This window comes from Pteropus vampyrus, unplaced genomic scaffold (genome assembly GCF_000151845.1).
Source record: "Pteropus vampyrus isolate Shadow unplaced genomic scaffold, Pvam_2.0 Scaffold67, whole genome shotgun sequence".
Classification (NCBI taxonomy): Eukaryota; Metazoa; Chordata; class Mammalia; order Chiroptera; family Pteropodidae; genus Pteropus; species Pteropus vampyrus.
Window position 1 is genome coordinate 6,111,215 of NW_011888848.1, and position 14,535 is coordinate 6,125,749.

General features: G+C 35.6%; 1 protein-coding gene across 2 annotated transcripts in view; it reads left to right on the plus strand.

The window, feature by feature from the left end:
• The window catches only part of SLC39A8 (solute carrier family 39 member 8), a 73,416-nt gene extending 59,508 nt beyond the window's left edge, over window positions 1-13,908 (plus strand). For both annotated transcript variants that reach the window (XM_023531393.1, XM_011361514.2), the window contains exons 7-9: window positions 9,576-9,783; window positions 9,988-10,172; window positions 12,220-13,908. In XM_023531393.1, coding sequence (XP_023387161.1) covers window positions 9,576-9,783; window positions 9,988-10,172; window positions 12,220-12,369 — 543 coding nt within the window. In that variant the 3' untranslated portion in view covers window positions 12,370-13,908. The remainder of the gene's footprint in view (window positions 1-9,575; window positions 9,784-9,987; window positions 10,173-12,219) is intronic.
• Window positions 13,909-14,535: the final 627 nt, after the last annotated feature.

The window sequence follows — 14,535 nt, forward strand, 5'->3', positions numbered from 1 at the left end:
TTTGTTTGGAACCAACTAAAAGCTGAGAGCATGGAAGATCTGAGTCCTGCTGCCTTGTCTTCATTGGGTTGTTGCTGTTCTTCCTTGACCATGACTTTTGGGAAGGGAGTACTAACAAGTGCCCCACCGAATTCCCTGAGTTCCAAGCATTACTCTTATCCTCATTCTGTAGAGACACTCAGACCCTCCTGTTCACTGAGTGCTGCTATCCTAGCCAGTATAACGACTTCATCATCTACCTATTGGTTTAGGGACATAGAGACCCCTACCTTTCTAAGGATTAGTCTCCACTTCCAATGAATCAGAAAATGAACATATTTCCTGGTGGAAGAATTACACCCCTGGACATTAGAAACTTCATACCCATCAAGTCTAAGGTCTTAGGGACGAGAAGTAAGACTTCAAGTTGATTGTTAGGAGTAAACATGGAATGGGCCACTCTCACCTCCACCCTGTGGTTTCTGGATCTGTGCATCCTCCACAGCAGTGATAATCCCACATATTTGGCTGCCGGTGTAAGGCATATATTGACATCCTATGGGCAGAACTCCAACCTCTCAGGGTGTTATCTCTTGGCTTGCACTCTGGCTGAGGCTTCAGCAGGGTATTCCACAATTCTGTCAAGCTGGTTGCTTCTTTGAGGGGGCAGGTGATATGAATTCTAAGGATTGAGCCCATTGTCCCACTCCTTTTGCTGAAAAGAGTTTGGAGGCAATTTATACAGGTTTCCTTGTCTATATATCAGGCATACTGTAAATCCATGAATGATGGTGCCAGCAGAAACACTGAAAGCAAGAAAGGCATATTATTTATGTCTATCTTTCTGAGTTCAAAGAGTACCTGCTTATGAGAGGAGGGACCCAATATAATCCTCCTGCTGCTTCATATAGCCAGCTGAGCCTTCCTGCCCCATTGAGCAATGATGCCTTTTTGAAGGCTCAGTGTTGATTTTGGCTTTTATCAGATTGGACCTTCTCCAGTGCTGGTACACCCATGGTATGGGAAGAGAATACTGACTCTGTGAATAGTCTCCACCCCCACTACTTTGACCCCTTTGTTTATGGGCCCATTGAGCAAACATTGGCATGGTCAATGGAAGATATCAAGTGGCATTTAAAGCGAGGCCTTCTTGTTTACTTTATTATTGAGACTATCTCCTGTAATAGCCTCTTATGAGATTTAATGGAATAGAATTATCTTCATACTCTGTGCCTTTTACAAGAGGTACATCTACATATTTCTTTCCAGATCTCTTTGCCACTAATTTCCAGTTGGGTTTTGTTGAAAGTCTCTGACCACTTGGCCAACTTTTTAGCACTCATCCATGAGCTAGTGTAGATCTATATCCCAGGACATTTCTTCTCCACAAAGTTCAACACTACTCTCAAAAGTTCTGCCCACCTGGAGAATTTCTCTTTATCAATATATTTTAAGTTTAGTATGAGTAAGATTGCACAGGCTGGTGCTGGCACATTACAGCTCTATCCGTAGATAACTGGCTATAGGGAGCTCCCTATGAAGCCTTATTGTTGTTGAGGGGAAAATGATGAAGTCTTAGGTTACTATGAAGTATTAGATACTATGAGAGTCTGAATCACCTGTCATTGCAGTTTGTTTGTCTTCAAGACTGGTGTAGTTTAATAATGGAATGCTGATCCAAACAGCTGATTTTATGGCTTACTGGATCAGATAACATCCAGTTCGTACTGAGCATGATCCTATGGCCAATTAATGTCCCGTGGGCACAACATAAATCTATACAGAGACCCATGAACAAGCAAGGAACCGGTTTTGAGAAAAAGAATAGTTAATGGCAAATAGGACATGGCTTTACCATAATATCCTAGGGGACTACATTGTGATTCTCTGATCAGAGCTTGCCAGAAGGCTTCTTTCAGTATCTCTGTCCATTTCTACTGTGTCTGCTGGGTAATAAGAACTAAGTAGCAGGAAAGGTTGGCAATGCAGCCTACACCTTGCAGAGCCCTTTCATATTCTGGCCCTCACTGAAAAATGCAGCCCACCTAGGGGTAACCCATTTATCAATTCTTCATACTTCAAATATTGAAAAACCCAATTAAGTTCCACTTTGGGGGGGGTCTGTTTCTTATGGCCATTTCAGCACCAATGATTATATCAGTTACCATCCCACTAGGAAACAGATGAGACTCCCAAATAAAGAAGGTTTATTTATGCAGGGATAGTGTAAGAACCAGGGATAGTGTGTGAACCAGAGGTAGTGGGTGAATCAGGGGTAGTGGGTGAACCAGGGGTAGACGGTGAACCATGGGTAGTGCGTGAACTAGGGATAGTGCATGAACCAGGGGTAGTGCATGAACCAGAGGTAGTGGGTGAACCAAAGGTAGTGTGTGAACCAAGGGTAGTGGGTGAACCAGGGACCAGTAATGGCAAAGTTGTGACCACCCTTGAATCCAAAGGGTAGAAGTTACTAGAACTTGGGAAAATTATCTTGAGAACTGTGGCCTTCATTTGAAGGTCATGGATAAACTGAGGTGACCACAAAATAGGGTATCAGAGGAATATATACCCTGACTTCTCTCTCCTTTCTCCCTCTGAATCTCCTCTGGGGTTTCCCGGAGGACAAGGAGCCTGTAGCGGTGACCTACTCAGGACAGCATCAGGACAGAGAGCAGAGCAAGAGAGTGGAAAGTTGTGCTAAAAAAGCAGATGAAAGCTATTTCTCACAGGCCTGAAGTTTGAATCCTGGATAGTCTTTCTGGACTATGAATGCCAACAAGATAGTGTCTTTTATTTATATTTCTGTCCTCAACTCTTAGCACAGTTCTGGCTGGCTGTAAATTAGGTGCTCAGTAAATAATTAAGTAGCCTAATTCCGACACCTTCTGTGTGACTTTGAGCGAGTCGTTTATATTCTTGAATTGTCATCTTCCTCATCTCTAAAATTAGGATACTAGTATCTGTTCTGGTTCACTCATGAGGATATTGTAAAGGTCAAAAGAAAATGAAGATTCTAACATATGGAAGTGCTTTGTAAACTGTGAAGTGCTGCGTATACAAGATATTACTTTACATCTTTAAGATTTTTTTTTTTTTTCATATACCCAGTCAAGTCTCTGAGTCACATAAATTTTTAACTCAGATTTTACTTTTCACAGTGGATTTGACCTTCTGGCTAATTAACTCTCTGACTCTTTCACACACCTTGAACTTTAGTAGTTGAAAGCTTAATAGCTTTCTTCAGGAGTATATTTATGTCTAAGCTCAAGCATTCTTGTTAAACGTTTTTTTTACCCCCCTCTTTTTAACAAGTATCTCTGCACCCTCTTCACTTTTCTAAAGCTCTTTCTTTTAGATTTAATTTTCTCCTTCCCCCGCCCCCCCCAATCATCTTAATCAGTATGCTCCCAAATATATTCAAGATTCATTCATGAGAAACCTTTTGCCTTGCACACTTTTCTCTTCGGCAGTTTTGTTTTCTTCCTTGTAATAATGTTGTGTTAATCTGTACTTTACTAAATAAAACGATCTATATGATATAGCAATTGTCATTCATGGAGCACTTAGAGGTTTGTAAACATTTCACTTAATCATCATTACAATTCTATGAAGTTGGTAATATAAGGAATCTGAAGTCAGATTTCAAGTAACATTTTTTTCAAGAACTTTATTTTTTAAGAGCAGTTTTAGGTTCACAGCAAAATTGAAAAGAAAGTACAGAGATTTCCCATAAATCCTCTGCCCACACACGTGTGTAGTCTCCCCCATTATCAACATCCTCCACCGGATCAGTACATTTGTTACAACCGATAAACCAAAAGTGACACAGCATAATCACCCAAAGTCCATAGTTTACATTTTACTCTTGGTTTTGTACATTCTGTGGGTTTGAATGAATTTGTAATGACATGCATACATTATTGTAGTATCTTGTAGAATATTTTCACCATTTTGAAAATTCTCCGTGCTCTACCTATTCATCCTTTTCCTTCCTCCAACCCCTGACAACCACTGACCTTTTTACTGTCTCCATAGTTTTGCTTTTTCCAGAACGTCATATGGTTGGAATCATACAGCATGTAGCCTTTTTATATTGACTTCTTTCACTTTGTAATACGCATTTAAGATTCCTCCATTTAAGATTCCTCTTTTCATAGCTCCACCTAGTGAAGAATATATGGATCAAATTGGGAAGAACTGACATGTTGACAATACTGAGCCTTTCATAAGATTGGAATATCTTTTCATTTATTTAGTTTTTTAAATTTTTTTTTCATCGTGGTTTTGTGCTTTTCTTCATATAGACCTTGCACATATTTTGTTAGATTTATACCTAAGTGTTTTGTCTTTGGGGGGAGCTAATATAAATGTTATTTTCAAATTCCCCTTGTTTATTCCTGTTGTATAGGAAAGCAATTAACTTTTGTGTATTAACTTGTGCCCAGATTTCAAGTAACATTTTTTTAAGAACTTTTGTTATAATCTTGCTATTATTGCTTACTAGTTCCAGGATCTTTTTTGTCAATTCTTTTGGATTTTCTATATAGACAGTCACGTCATCTGCCAACAAAGGTAGTTATATTTCTTCCTTCTCAATGTATATATATACCTTTCATTTCCTTTTCTTGTCTTATTATATTAGCTAGGACTCAAGAAACTTTTCTAAGGACAGAGCTATTAAATAGCAGAACCGATACTCATATTCATATCCATTTGATTCCAAGGCACATATATACCCTTTAATCATTAAGCTAGCTTGCATTTGGTGCTCCTTTCCTTAAATCTCACTTCTCTTTATTTGCAGTCTAAAATTTTTTAAATTATTTGCAATCTAAAAATGCTATTTTATTATTTGTATTTATATTAAATTAACTTATCTTTTCTAGGCATAGATTTTTATGTTATTTTTTTGCATATAATTTTTATCTTTTGCTTGTTGTCATTTATACTTCCTTTTGCCACCTTCACTGCATTTTTTTAGTGGGTTGCTACTTTCCTTTTTGGCTTGGTTTTCTTGTTTTCAGAGCTCTTAGTCTGCAAAATTATTTCAGCATAGAATGTGGAATTTGGAATTTAATTTTTGCCTGCAATGTTTTTTTGTTTTTATCTTCTTAACCAACAAAACGTGTAGACAATAAACCATGAAAACATTTTCATGAATTATGGCTCATCTTGCTCTCCCCAATGCAGAATGAGATCTGACTGTGCTCATGCTGATCTTTGCAGTCATTAAGCCCATAAAAAATGTTTCATTTTAGTGAGACAATACACTCTTTTCAATATAGACCAAACCTGCAGGCAGCCTGCTTCTCCAACTTCACCTTGTTTACTGATGGTAACTCCTGAGTCATCACAAGTTCACTTTCCCTCTTGCTGGTTCTAATCCCATGGCTTTATTGTTTTCTGAGTATTAAAATAATGTATAATAAGTGCAAAGAACATCCAGAACAACCATAAAAGATAAAAAACAAACAAACAAGGATTATCCACAGTACTGTCTCCCAAGGAGAACCACGCTGAACATTTTTGTATGTATCATTTCAAATATATTTGAACTTAAATCATCATGCAGTAGTAATAATTATTTATTATTTTTACAAAAAGATGCCCACTAGATATGCTGTTCTGTTTTATTTATTTATTTATTTATTTATTTACCTCAACACTATGTTTAAGACATCTTTACATGTGGAAATATATAGATATTCATTATCTCTACTACTCTTCATACTATTTCATTTCAGATGTAAGCCATATTTATATAATTCATATCCCACTAAAGAACAGCCAAGTCCTTTTACGTCCACATTTCATTCTCTACCTTTTTCTTTTTATATTCCTTTTTCCATCTTTATCGTCTTTCTCCTATTTCTTTTCCTCCTCCTCCCACCTCATGCCATTCCTCCTCTTTTTCATCTTCCTCCTCCCTGCTTAAACTTAAACTGTTCTGCAATGAGCCCACTTGCTTTCTTCATTTTGACATCTTCGCATCTTTTTTTCTTTTACTTTTTGTTTCTTCTCTCCATACTTACTATCGGGTCTCCCCTCTACTCTTATAACTTTGGCCCATGATATTCTTTCTCTCCTCATTCTGACTATTTTGCACTTTGCTTTGACTTTCATTTCCATGAATAACTAAGGTGAGAGATGTTAAGAGCTTTGCTGATGATTACACAGTAATTCTTATCAGAGCCAACCTAAAATTCAGTTCTCCTGGATTTTATTATAGTATTTATTTATTTATTTAATGATAATTTCCAATAATCAACTTATTTAATTCTCACATAGTTATTAAACAACCTATATGTACAGGCCCTATACCAAGCACTGCAGTTCTGGATTTTAGACCTGTGGTTTTTTTTTCACTAAATTAAATTGCTGCATCATAGCTGAGATTAAAAATAGCTTCGTATTTAGTGTACGAGTTAAATAAGTGAGCACACAAACAACAACAGCAGCAAATTTTTTAAAAAAGAGAGAAAGAAGAATACTTACCAACTTAACTAGAAGGTCTTAAATTTAGTGTTCTCTCTGCTCAGCAACTTAGTTCCAAGTGAAGTAAAAAAGAACTCTTGCGAATATTTGCCTACTTTTGTTCGTTCCAAAGTTATTAAAAATGTATAACTGTTAACCAACCCAACAGTGCCATTTGAGACCTGAGCTTATAGAGCTAAAAGGAAGCATAATAAATAGAGTCAATAATATCTGTACTTAGAGATAAGATTATCATACCTGATATATTAATTTAATTTCTTTTTCAGAATTAAAGGAGCTTGGATACAGAGTTTGTATACAGTATGTAATATGAGGCAGTCAACACTTAGTTTATAGTCTTTTCCCTAAACTATCACAAGTAAATAAAGAAATTGTAAATATGTGACTAAGGAAACCATGTTGGAAGATGAAAACAACTGGTCTTATTAAGTGTATCTTGACAGTACCTTTTTGCAAAGCCAAGGCCCCTTCCTCTAAGATTTTTCTCATGATTATGTGCTGGCTGAAAAATTACTGCTTGGCTATCGCCCATGGGGACATAAAACGCTCTAACAATAAACTTTCTGCTTCTGTACCCCCACTTGCACAACCGACCTGTCGGTTGACAGTTAGTAAAAAGAAGAAAAATAGACTGTGTGTTCAAACAGGATGAAGAATAGGGGTTTAGGGCTTAAAAACCCTGTACCTCTACATTTCGGGGCTGCTTGATTTGGGGTCTGTGCACCCCTGGCAGACCCAGCTGGTTGAATAAAGAGTGTGTTTCCTATAACTCACTGATTTCTGGTGGTCCGTGCGTCTATCGGGGACTGGCGGCTACAACAATTACATGTTTCTCCGTTGACAGTAGTTGCTTCCTACTCTGGTCCATTTCTTACCCAAGCAATCCATTTGACATGCACTAAATCATGATTGTTTATTATTTTGTACATTTAAGATATATCAATGGTTAAATTAATTAAACAGGGAAGCCATTAGACTGAGGTGGCTCTAATGCCATGGCTATCATGTGAGCAAACCCAAATCTAAGCCTATAAATGCCTCAAGGGCAAAATCAAAACCTAAAGGCAATCAGTTACCAAAAAACCAACTAGGCTTTAAGCTAGAGCCAACAATAATTTCCTTGCTTTTCTTTAGCATGTTCTCTATAGAAGTCTCTCCCTGAGCTCCTGTCATTGGAGTACTCTTAATTACTTCCTGTCTGACACTGCCACATTAGGATCAACTTTTGCTCAAATAAACTCTTAAAATTTTTAATTTACCTCAGTTTGTCTTTTTAACACTATAGAGTAAAAAGACCACATTATAAGACCAGATGGAATTATTTTTATGCTGATGAGATTTGCCTTTTAAAATTAAAGACTTATTCCAACATTGTTTCAAGTGTTTAGAAGAGTCTTTTGAGAGAAGAAGGTGTTCTTGTGAATTGCTTTCAGATCCTATTACAAACAAGAAGTGTCCTCCAACTCCCTGTCTCCCATAAGTCTGGAGTAGTAAAGTAGTTACTTTAAAAAGCCTACTTACTTCCTTTGTACTCCTGGATAAGTTCACTAACCTTTTAGTTTCCTCAACTGTAAAATGATGATAATAGTAGTACTTAATTCATAGAATTGTTCTAAAGGAATTAAATATCTAAGTGCTTGGAACAGTGTCCGGCACATAATAATGCTATATGCCTTTGCTATGACTATTTCTACTGCTAATTATGACTACTAATGCTGTCACTACTGCTCCTGCTAACAATCCCCTTTCCTTCCATACTAATTTAAGAATTGATTGGCTCCAAATGACTTTGGCTGTGCCTACAAACAAAAAGCATCCCCCAAATGAAGATTTGCTACTAATGAAACAGTGAAACGATGTAAGATCTAAAGTCAATTCTAAAAGAACAGTCTCAAAAGTGTTTTCAGTAATGAAGCAAGTGGTGTTGGAGTAAATGTAAAATCTCTCAGATGATTGCTCTGAAGGAAGTCCCTCTTAGCCAGAGATATAGTGCACATTTTTTAAAAAAGTCAGTCATGTACATTACATCTTGTTTCTCAGAGGTAAATATACTTCCTGAAGCCAGAAGCTGTATTTTCCACTTCCATGCATTTCCCATAGCATTTAGTACACTGTTTTACAAATTGTAGATGTTCAATAATTATGTTGATTATCTGCTGAGGTAGAGTTGAGGGGAGGAGAATTAAGAATAAAATGTTCTCTAGTTAATTGCAAATTGCTTCCCTACTTAAAAATTGAATTTGCATTTTATTATCTTTTTCTACAGTTTCTGGAAAATGCTTTAGTTGGTATTTGTCATTCAATTTTTTACAATTTTGTAAATTTTATGAAAATTTAAATTCTTACAAAGGGTCAATTGTAAAATTTTCTGTTTTTGTTATTATTTCAAAATGGAAAGAAGTGTTAGTGTAAATGCAAGCCCGTTCCAATCACACTTCATGAGTTTTGTTAAGAGAATCGTTGTATTAGAGCTGGTAGGGACCATGTTGTTACAGCCTAAACACCTTGTATAGTAACTGGAACATCGTGGAAACTTAATAAGTCATCGAAAAATAAATAAATCATTTAGTACATCCACTTCTTTTTACAACTGAAGAAACTGAGGCTCAGGTAACTTGCTCACAGTCGCATAGTGGCATAGGAGGGACTAGAATAAATGTTCTTTGATGTCATCATGCTTTAAATATGGGTTGCATGTTCAAATTGTAACATAGAATAGACTTTAGATTTAGTCTTTGCAAAACTTTTTAAATTTTAAAGTTTATGGATAAATCAAATTCTTAGCTTAATATCCATTATATTTCAGGAAGGCAGTAGTAGGAATTTGTTCATACAAACCAAACAGACTGTTTTAAGGGGAAAGTGAAGTAAAATGTCTTTTAAGTGGCTTGTTCAAGGCCTACCAATCTATTAATTTCCTTTCTCCCTACCATAAATGCTTTCTCTGTTACATATGATTAAGGGCTCCTATCCACTATAAAGATTTTCTGTTGGAACCATCTGTCTCCTCCAAGACATAACACATCTCTTACTTCTCTGTATTTCTTAGAGTTTCAAGAAATGTTGCTTATCTTGTTGATTGATTTTCTGCTATTTTACAGGATAGAAAAAAGGAGTCAAGTTCATGTACCTGTTTGAGGGGGCCCAAACTGTCAGAAATAGGGACAATTGCCTGGATGATAACGCTCAGTGACGCCCTCCATAATTTCATCGATGGCCTGGCGATTGGGGCTTCCTGCACCTTGTCTCTTCTCCAGGGACTCAGCACTTCCATAGCTATCCTGTGTGAGGAATTTCCTCATGAGCTAGGTAAGAGGCTTTGCTCATACTATAAAGTCAGTTCGTTACTTCTTTGTTTCAGTGGAATGAGACATTTCAGGTGACACACTCTCAAAAATCCTGCTAATGCATTGAAATAAAGAAGCTCTTGTTGGACATTGATGATTATCTTTTATTTCATCCAAAAATTGAAAAAAAAACTTTTCACTTGATATTTTCTTCTTTTTCTTCTAGGGGACTTTGTGATCCTACTCAATGCAGGAATGAGCACTCGACAAGCTTTGTTATTCAATTTCCTTTCTGCATGTTCCTGCTATGTTGGGCTAGCTTTTGGCATTTTGGTAGGCAACAACTTTGCTCCAAATATTATATTTGCACTTGCGGGAGGCATGTTCCTCTATATTTCTCTAGCAGATATGGTAAGAAAATTTTAAATTTTATCTTGTTTTAAATTTAGAAATAAACATCTAGATTATGATTTGACTAAGGCTGAAAGGATGTTCTTTCTAGTATAATTTAAGATATTCCTGGTTTAAGAGATAACTGTTTTTGAGCAATTTGTACTAATAGTTTCAAAGGGATTCACATCAATTCTTTAATCTGTAATCTTATTGATAGAAGAAGAAATAATTTATTTTTGCTGAAGTAGAGATATTTTCTCACTTTTTGCTTTGTGGCCGATAAATCTTGTATTCTATTGCCGTGTGTCCCTTAGGACTTTTTCTTTTCTTTTGTGAGAATGTCACGTTGGAAGAGGAATCACTTATTAGACTAAATAGTATTTTGTTATTTTAAGGTTCTAAACAGTGAGAGCCTTTGGGATTAAACTAAAACTGGTAAATTGAAATTGGACAATATTTAATTAGATCAGTATATATTTGTATCTGTGTTTATGTCTATACTGTGTCTGTGTGTTTATTTGTGTGTGTGTGTGAGTGTGTGTGTGTGTGTGTGTGTGTGAGAGAGAGAGAGAGAGAGAGAGAGAGAATATCAATGATCCTGTGCATTTTCAAATGAATCTTGGACAGCTTTTGAGACAATGGCGATGTGCTAAGGCTATGCAAAGCAAGGAATAGTTCATTTGCATTTGGAACTGAATATGTATTATAGACATAATTTAATAATTTAATTTCCTTCATTTGCATTCTTAGCTCCAAATGATAACTGTCTAGCTCTGTTCGTTGTCCTGTGCAACTCTTATAAGAGCCAGGATTTCATTTCTTAGCACCATCACGACATTTAAATTTTCTTTCACAGAATGTCTCATCGTCTATGCTAGGCCGTCACTTTTCATTTCTCTGATATAAGAACAGAATCTATTAGAGTGTTCAGTTTACAGAAAGAATGATAATAAATGAAGCTGTTTGTACGTATAGCAGTTTACCATTTTTCAGAATGGTTTAATAACTTTTACCCATTTTATCCTCATCACAACTTTCTTAAGTCAGGTGCATGATTCACTGATTCTGGAGGCCTCTTAAATGCTGGTGTGGTGTACCACTGCATACATAACACACATTTTGGAATATGTTCTTACAAGTGACATTTACAGATCTCCTTATGGAGCCTTCTCAGTGGAAGTTACCTGCTGAGAAAGGATAGATTTTAAGTACAGAACTCGGGATTTTAATTGCTTTCACTGTAATGAGATTGTTATATTCTTTAATCCTAGAACAGTGCATATTTATTTTAAAACTTTATGATGTTGTGAGGGGTAGCGCAAGCAAAAAGAAACAAATGGAAAAGAACTGGAATTAAATGTATAGTGATTTCTTAAAAAATTTTTATTTAACTATTCTGAATTGATAGTTCTGTACCAAGCCTGGAAATTGATAAGACATTGAGGACACTAGAGTGAGCAAAAGAGGTACAGTCCCTGTATTCATGGGGCTTTCCATCTACAAGGAGGGGAACCTGAAATTCAACAAACAAACAAAATCACACACATGACTAAGTCATTACAAATAAAAAAAAAAAAGCTGTGAGATAAAAGGAAAAGCAATGTATATGGTGAGAGATGATAAGGGGGGAATCTAATATAAGGCAGAAGAAGCTAAAGGAAACCTTTTTAGGAAAGTATGATTTAAGCTGAAATCTGAAGGATTTAGCTCATTGAAAAATTGGAGGCAGACGAGTTCAAAAAGAAGTTTTGGTAGGTGTGAAGATTTGAGGAAGGAAAGAGCCTAGATGCATTTGAGGTCAAAGAATGGTGTGGATGGAGCAGAGAGGGGATGGGGGGCATGAAATGAGATAAACCCTATCCCACTTGGGGAACACTATTTTAGTACTTTTATTCTTGTTGATGTCTAATAGGGCAAGATATTCCTATTGCGCTATCTATACTAAAGCGTTTAAACATCTGAAATAAATGACCATCCCCCACCCCACGGAAATCTATAAACGACTATTTTGTATTTTACCACAAGATGGCAACAGTTATCTAACAATAATACACCTTTCTTCCAGTTTCCAGAGATGAACGATATGCTGAGAGAAAAGGTAACTGGAAGAAAAACCGATTTCACCTTCTTTATGATTCAGAATGCTGGAATGTTAACTGGATTCACAGCTATTCTGCTCATTACTTTGTATGCCGGAGAAATTGAATTGGAGTAATAGGAAATGAAAGATGGTGTTGTTAATGAAAACATTTAATAAATAAAAACATCTCCAAAGGGATTTCAAGCTGATCCTGTTTGGTTAAAAGATAATTTTGTTTTCAACTGTAGGTCAAGAAAACTGATTATTGCTTTCAGATCTGTGACATAGGCGATTGCTTGTTGTTAAAAAGCTTCAAAAGGTTTTCAGTTCCAGTCTGAAGAGCCTTGTATATGAGATCTTCAGTAAATACCCTTTTTTTAATGTTTCCTGCATATTAGAAAATCATTGCAAAACAAGAAACATGCATTCTACAATCATTTAGACACCAAAACCCAGAAAAAAATACAAGCTAGGTTGCATAAACTTTTAAATCTCTACGGTAGGATCAAAAGTTCAAGTGGTTTCAGAGTGTGGTTTTTTCCCCCTAATTTGTTCTAATGTTTTCACAAGCAAGTACATCAGGATGCAGAAGAGAATCAAAATGTATATGACACAGATATAAATGATTCCAAGGCCTTAATGAACCTGGGAAAGAAAGATGTCTCACAGCTTTTGCTGTTTTATATTTCAGTTAGGCATTCATAGGATTGCTTCGAAAACCAACCAATATGAATTATGAAATCAATAAAGTTTTGCTAGGCCTACTAAGTTTAGACTTTATTTGATACTCTAACTTTAAGTAAAGTCTACCAGATTCCATAAAAAGTCAGAATTACTTTGTATGACTTATGTTGTTAGTGCACCAAACAAATGGCAAAACAATATGTAAAACTCATTTTCAGTGTGCAATGTGTTTGCTTTGTGAAGGTGAAGAATATTGATTTGTAGAAATTGAATGTAATTTTAAGTAGTTTTGTTTTAAAGATGAACACAATTATTTAGCAAAAGATATTGTAAATAAATGCAAAACAACAGCTGGACTCACACATGTATGTCAAGGACAGATTAACTGGAAAACATGTTCCTTATGGGATTGAGAGTCATTCAGAAAAATCTTCTTTGTGTTCAGTCTATATTTTTCCTATACAGTATACTTTGGGGAAAAAAATCTGCACATCATGGTTGTTTTCCTACCTTTTATAAAAGATAGAGCCTATTTACTCATTTAGCAGATATAGAATGCTGGTCTAAAATTGAACATACTAACCCAACTCACCGCCCCAGGTCACTTCAGGAAAGATAATTTGACAGTGAGAAAAATTATTTATAAAGGCCAATAATGATCTCAGGAATTACATTTTCCCACAGACCATAAAATGGTGTCACATAACAATAACGCCATTCTGATGAATTTTTAACATCTATGTGAGTGTACATTTTAACTTTATGACTGACAATTAAAAAGTTATTGTTTGACCAAATAGTAAATACCTTTGAAACCATGTATCGTGTAATTCATTTTAATATGTATTTTTTATTGAGTAACTTCCATGTACCTGGTGTTATGGGGGCGAGAGATAAATAAGAAATTGGTGATGTGTTTATTTCAAAGATATTCAGCAAATAAAAACTGTAAAGATTAATTGTTGTTCATTAAAATCAGTAAGCATAGAATCTTTTTTATCATGCCATCTGTTTATATTCTATTTTAAGAAATAATCTTTACCCTCTAAAGTACATATTGTATGTCTGGGTTAAGAAACTATTAACGACATGATATTAAAACAAGTTCTCATTTATTGGACTGTGAGCACTTCATGTTACTCTCTCAACTATGAGGAAAACAGAGGCAACAGAGCATGAAGATCTAAAATGCAAAAAGAATATTGCTACGTATTGGAGACTGTGCTTTAGGTAGAAGGTAGGAAATGGAAAGCCATGATCAAATTTAAATTATCCTAGATAACTATTTGAAAAAGCATAAACCAATCAATCAGTCAACATATCTATTACTGAGGCATTTATTATACTAGTTGAACATTCTATAATCTTTAGATTTTAAAGATGCTATGAGAAACCAAAAATGATTTCAACTTTTATTTTCACATTACTAAACTTAAAAATGCTTACGTATAGCTGGCATTTTTGAGTAACAAAACATCTTGTCTTAGTCCATTCAGTTTACTGTAACAAAATCCCACAGACTGGATAGCTTATAAACGACATCAGTTTATTTCTTACAGTGCTGGAAGGTAGAAGTCCAAGATCAGGGCACCAGCAGCAGATTCAGTGTCTGATGAG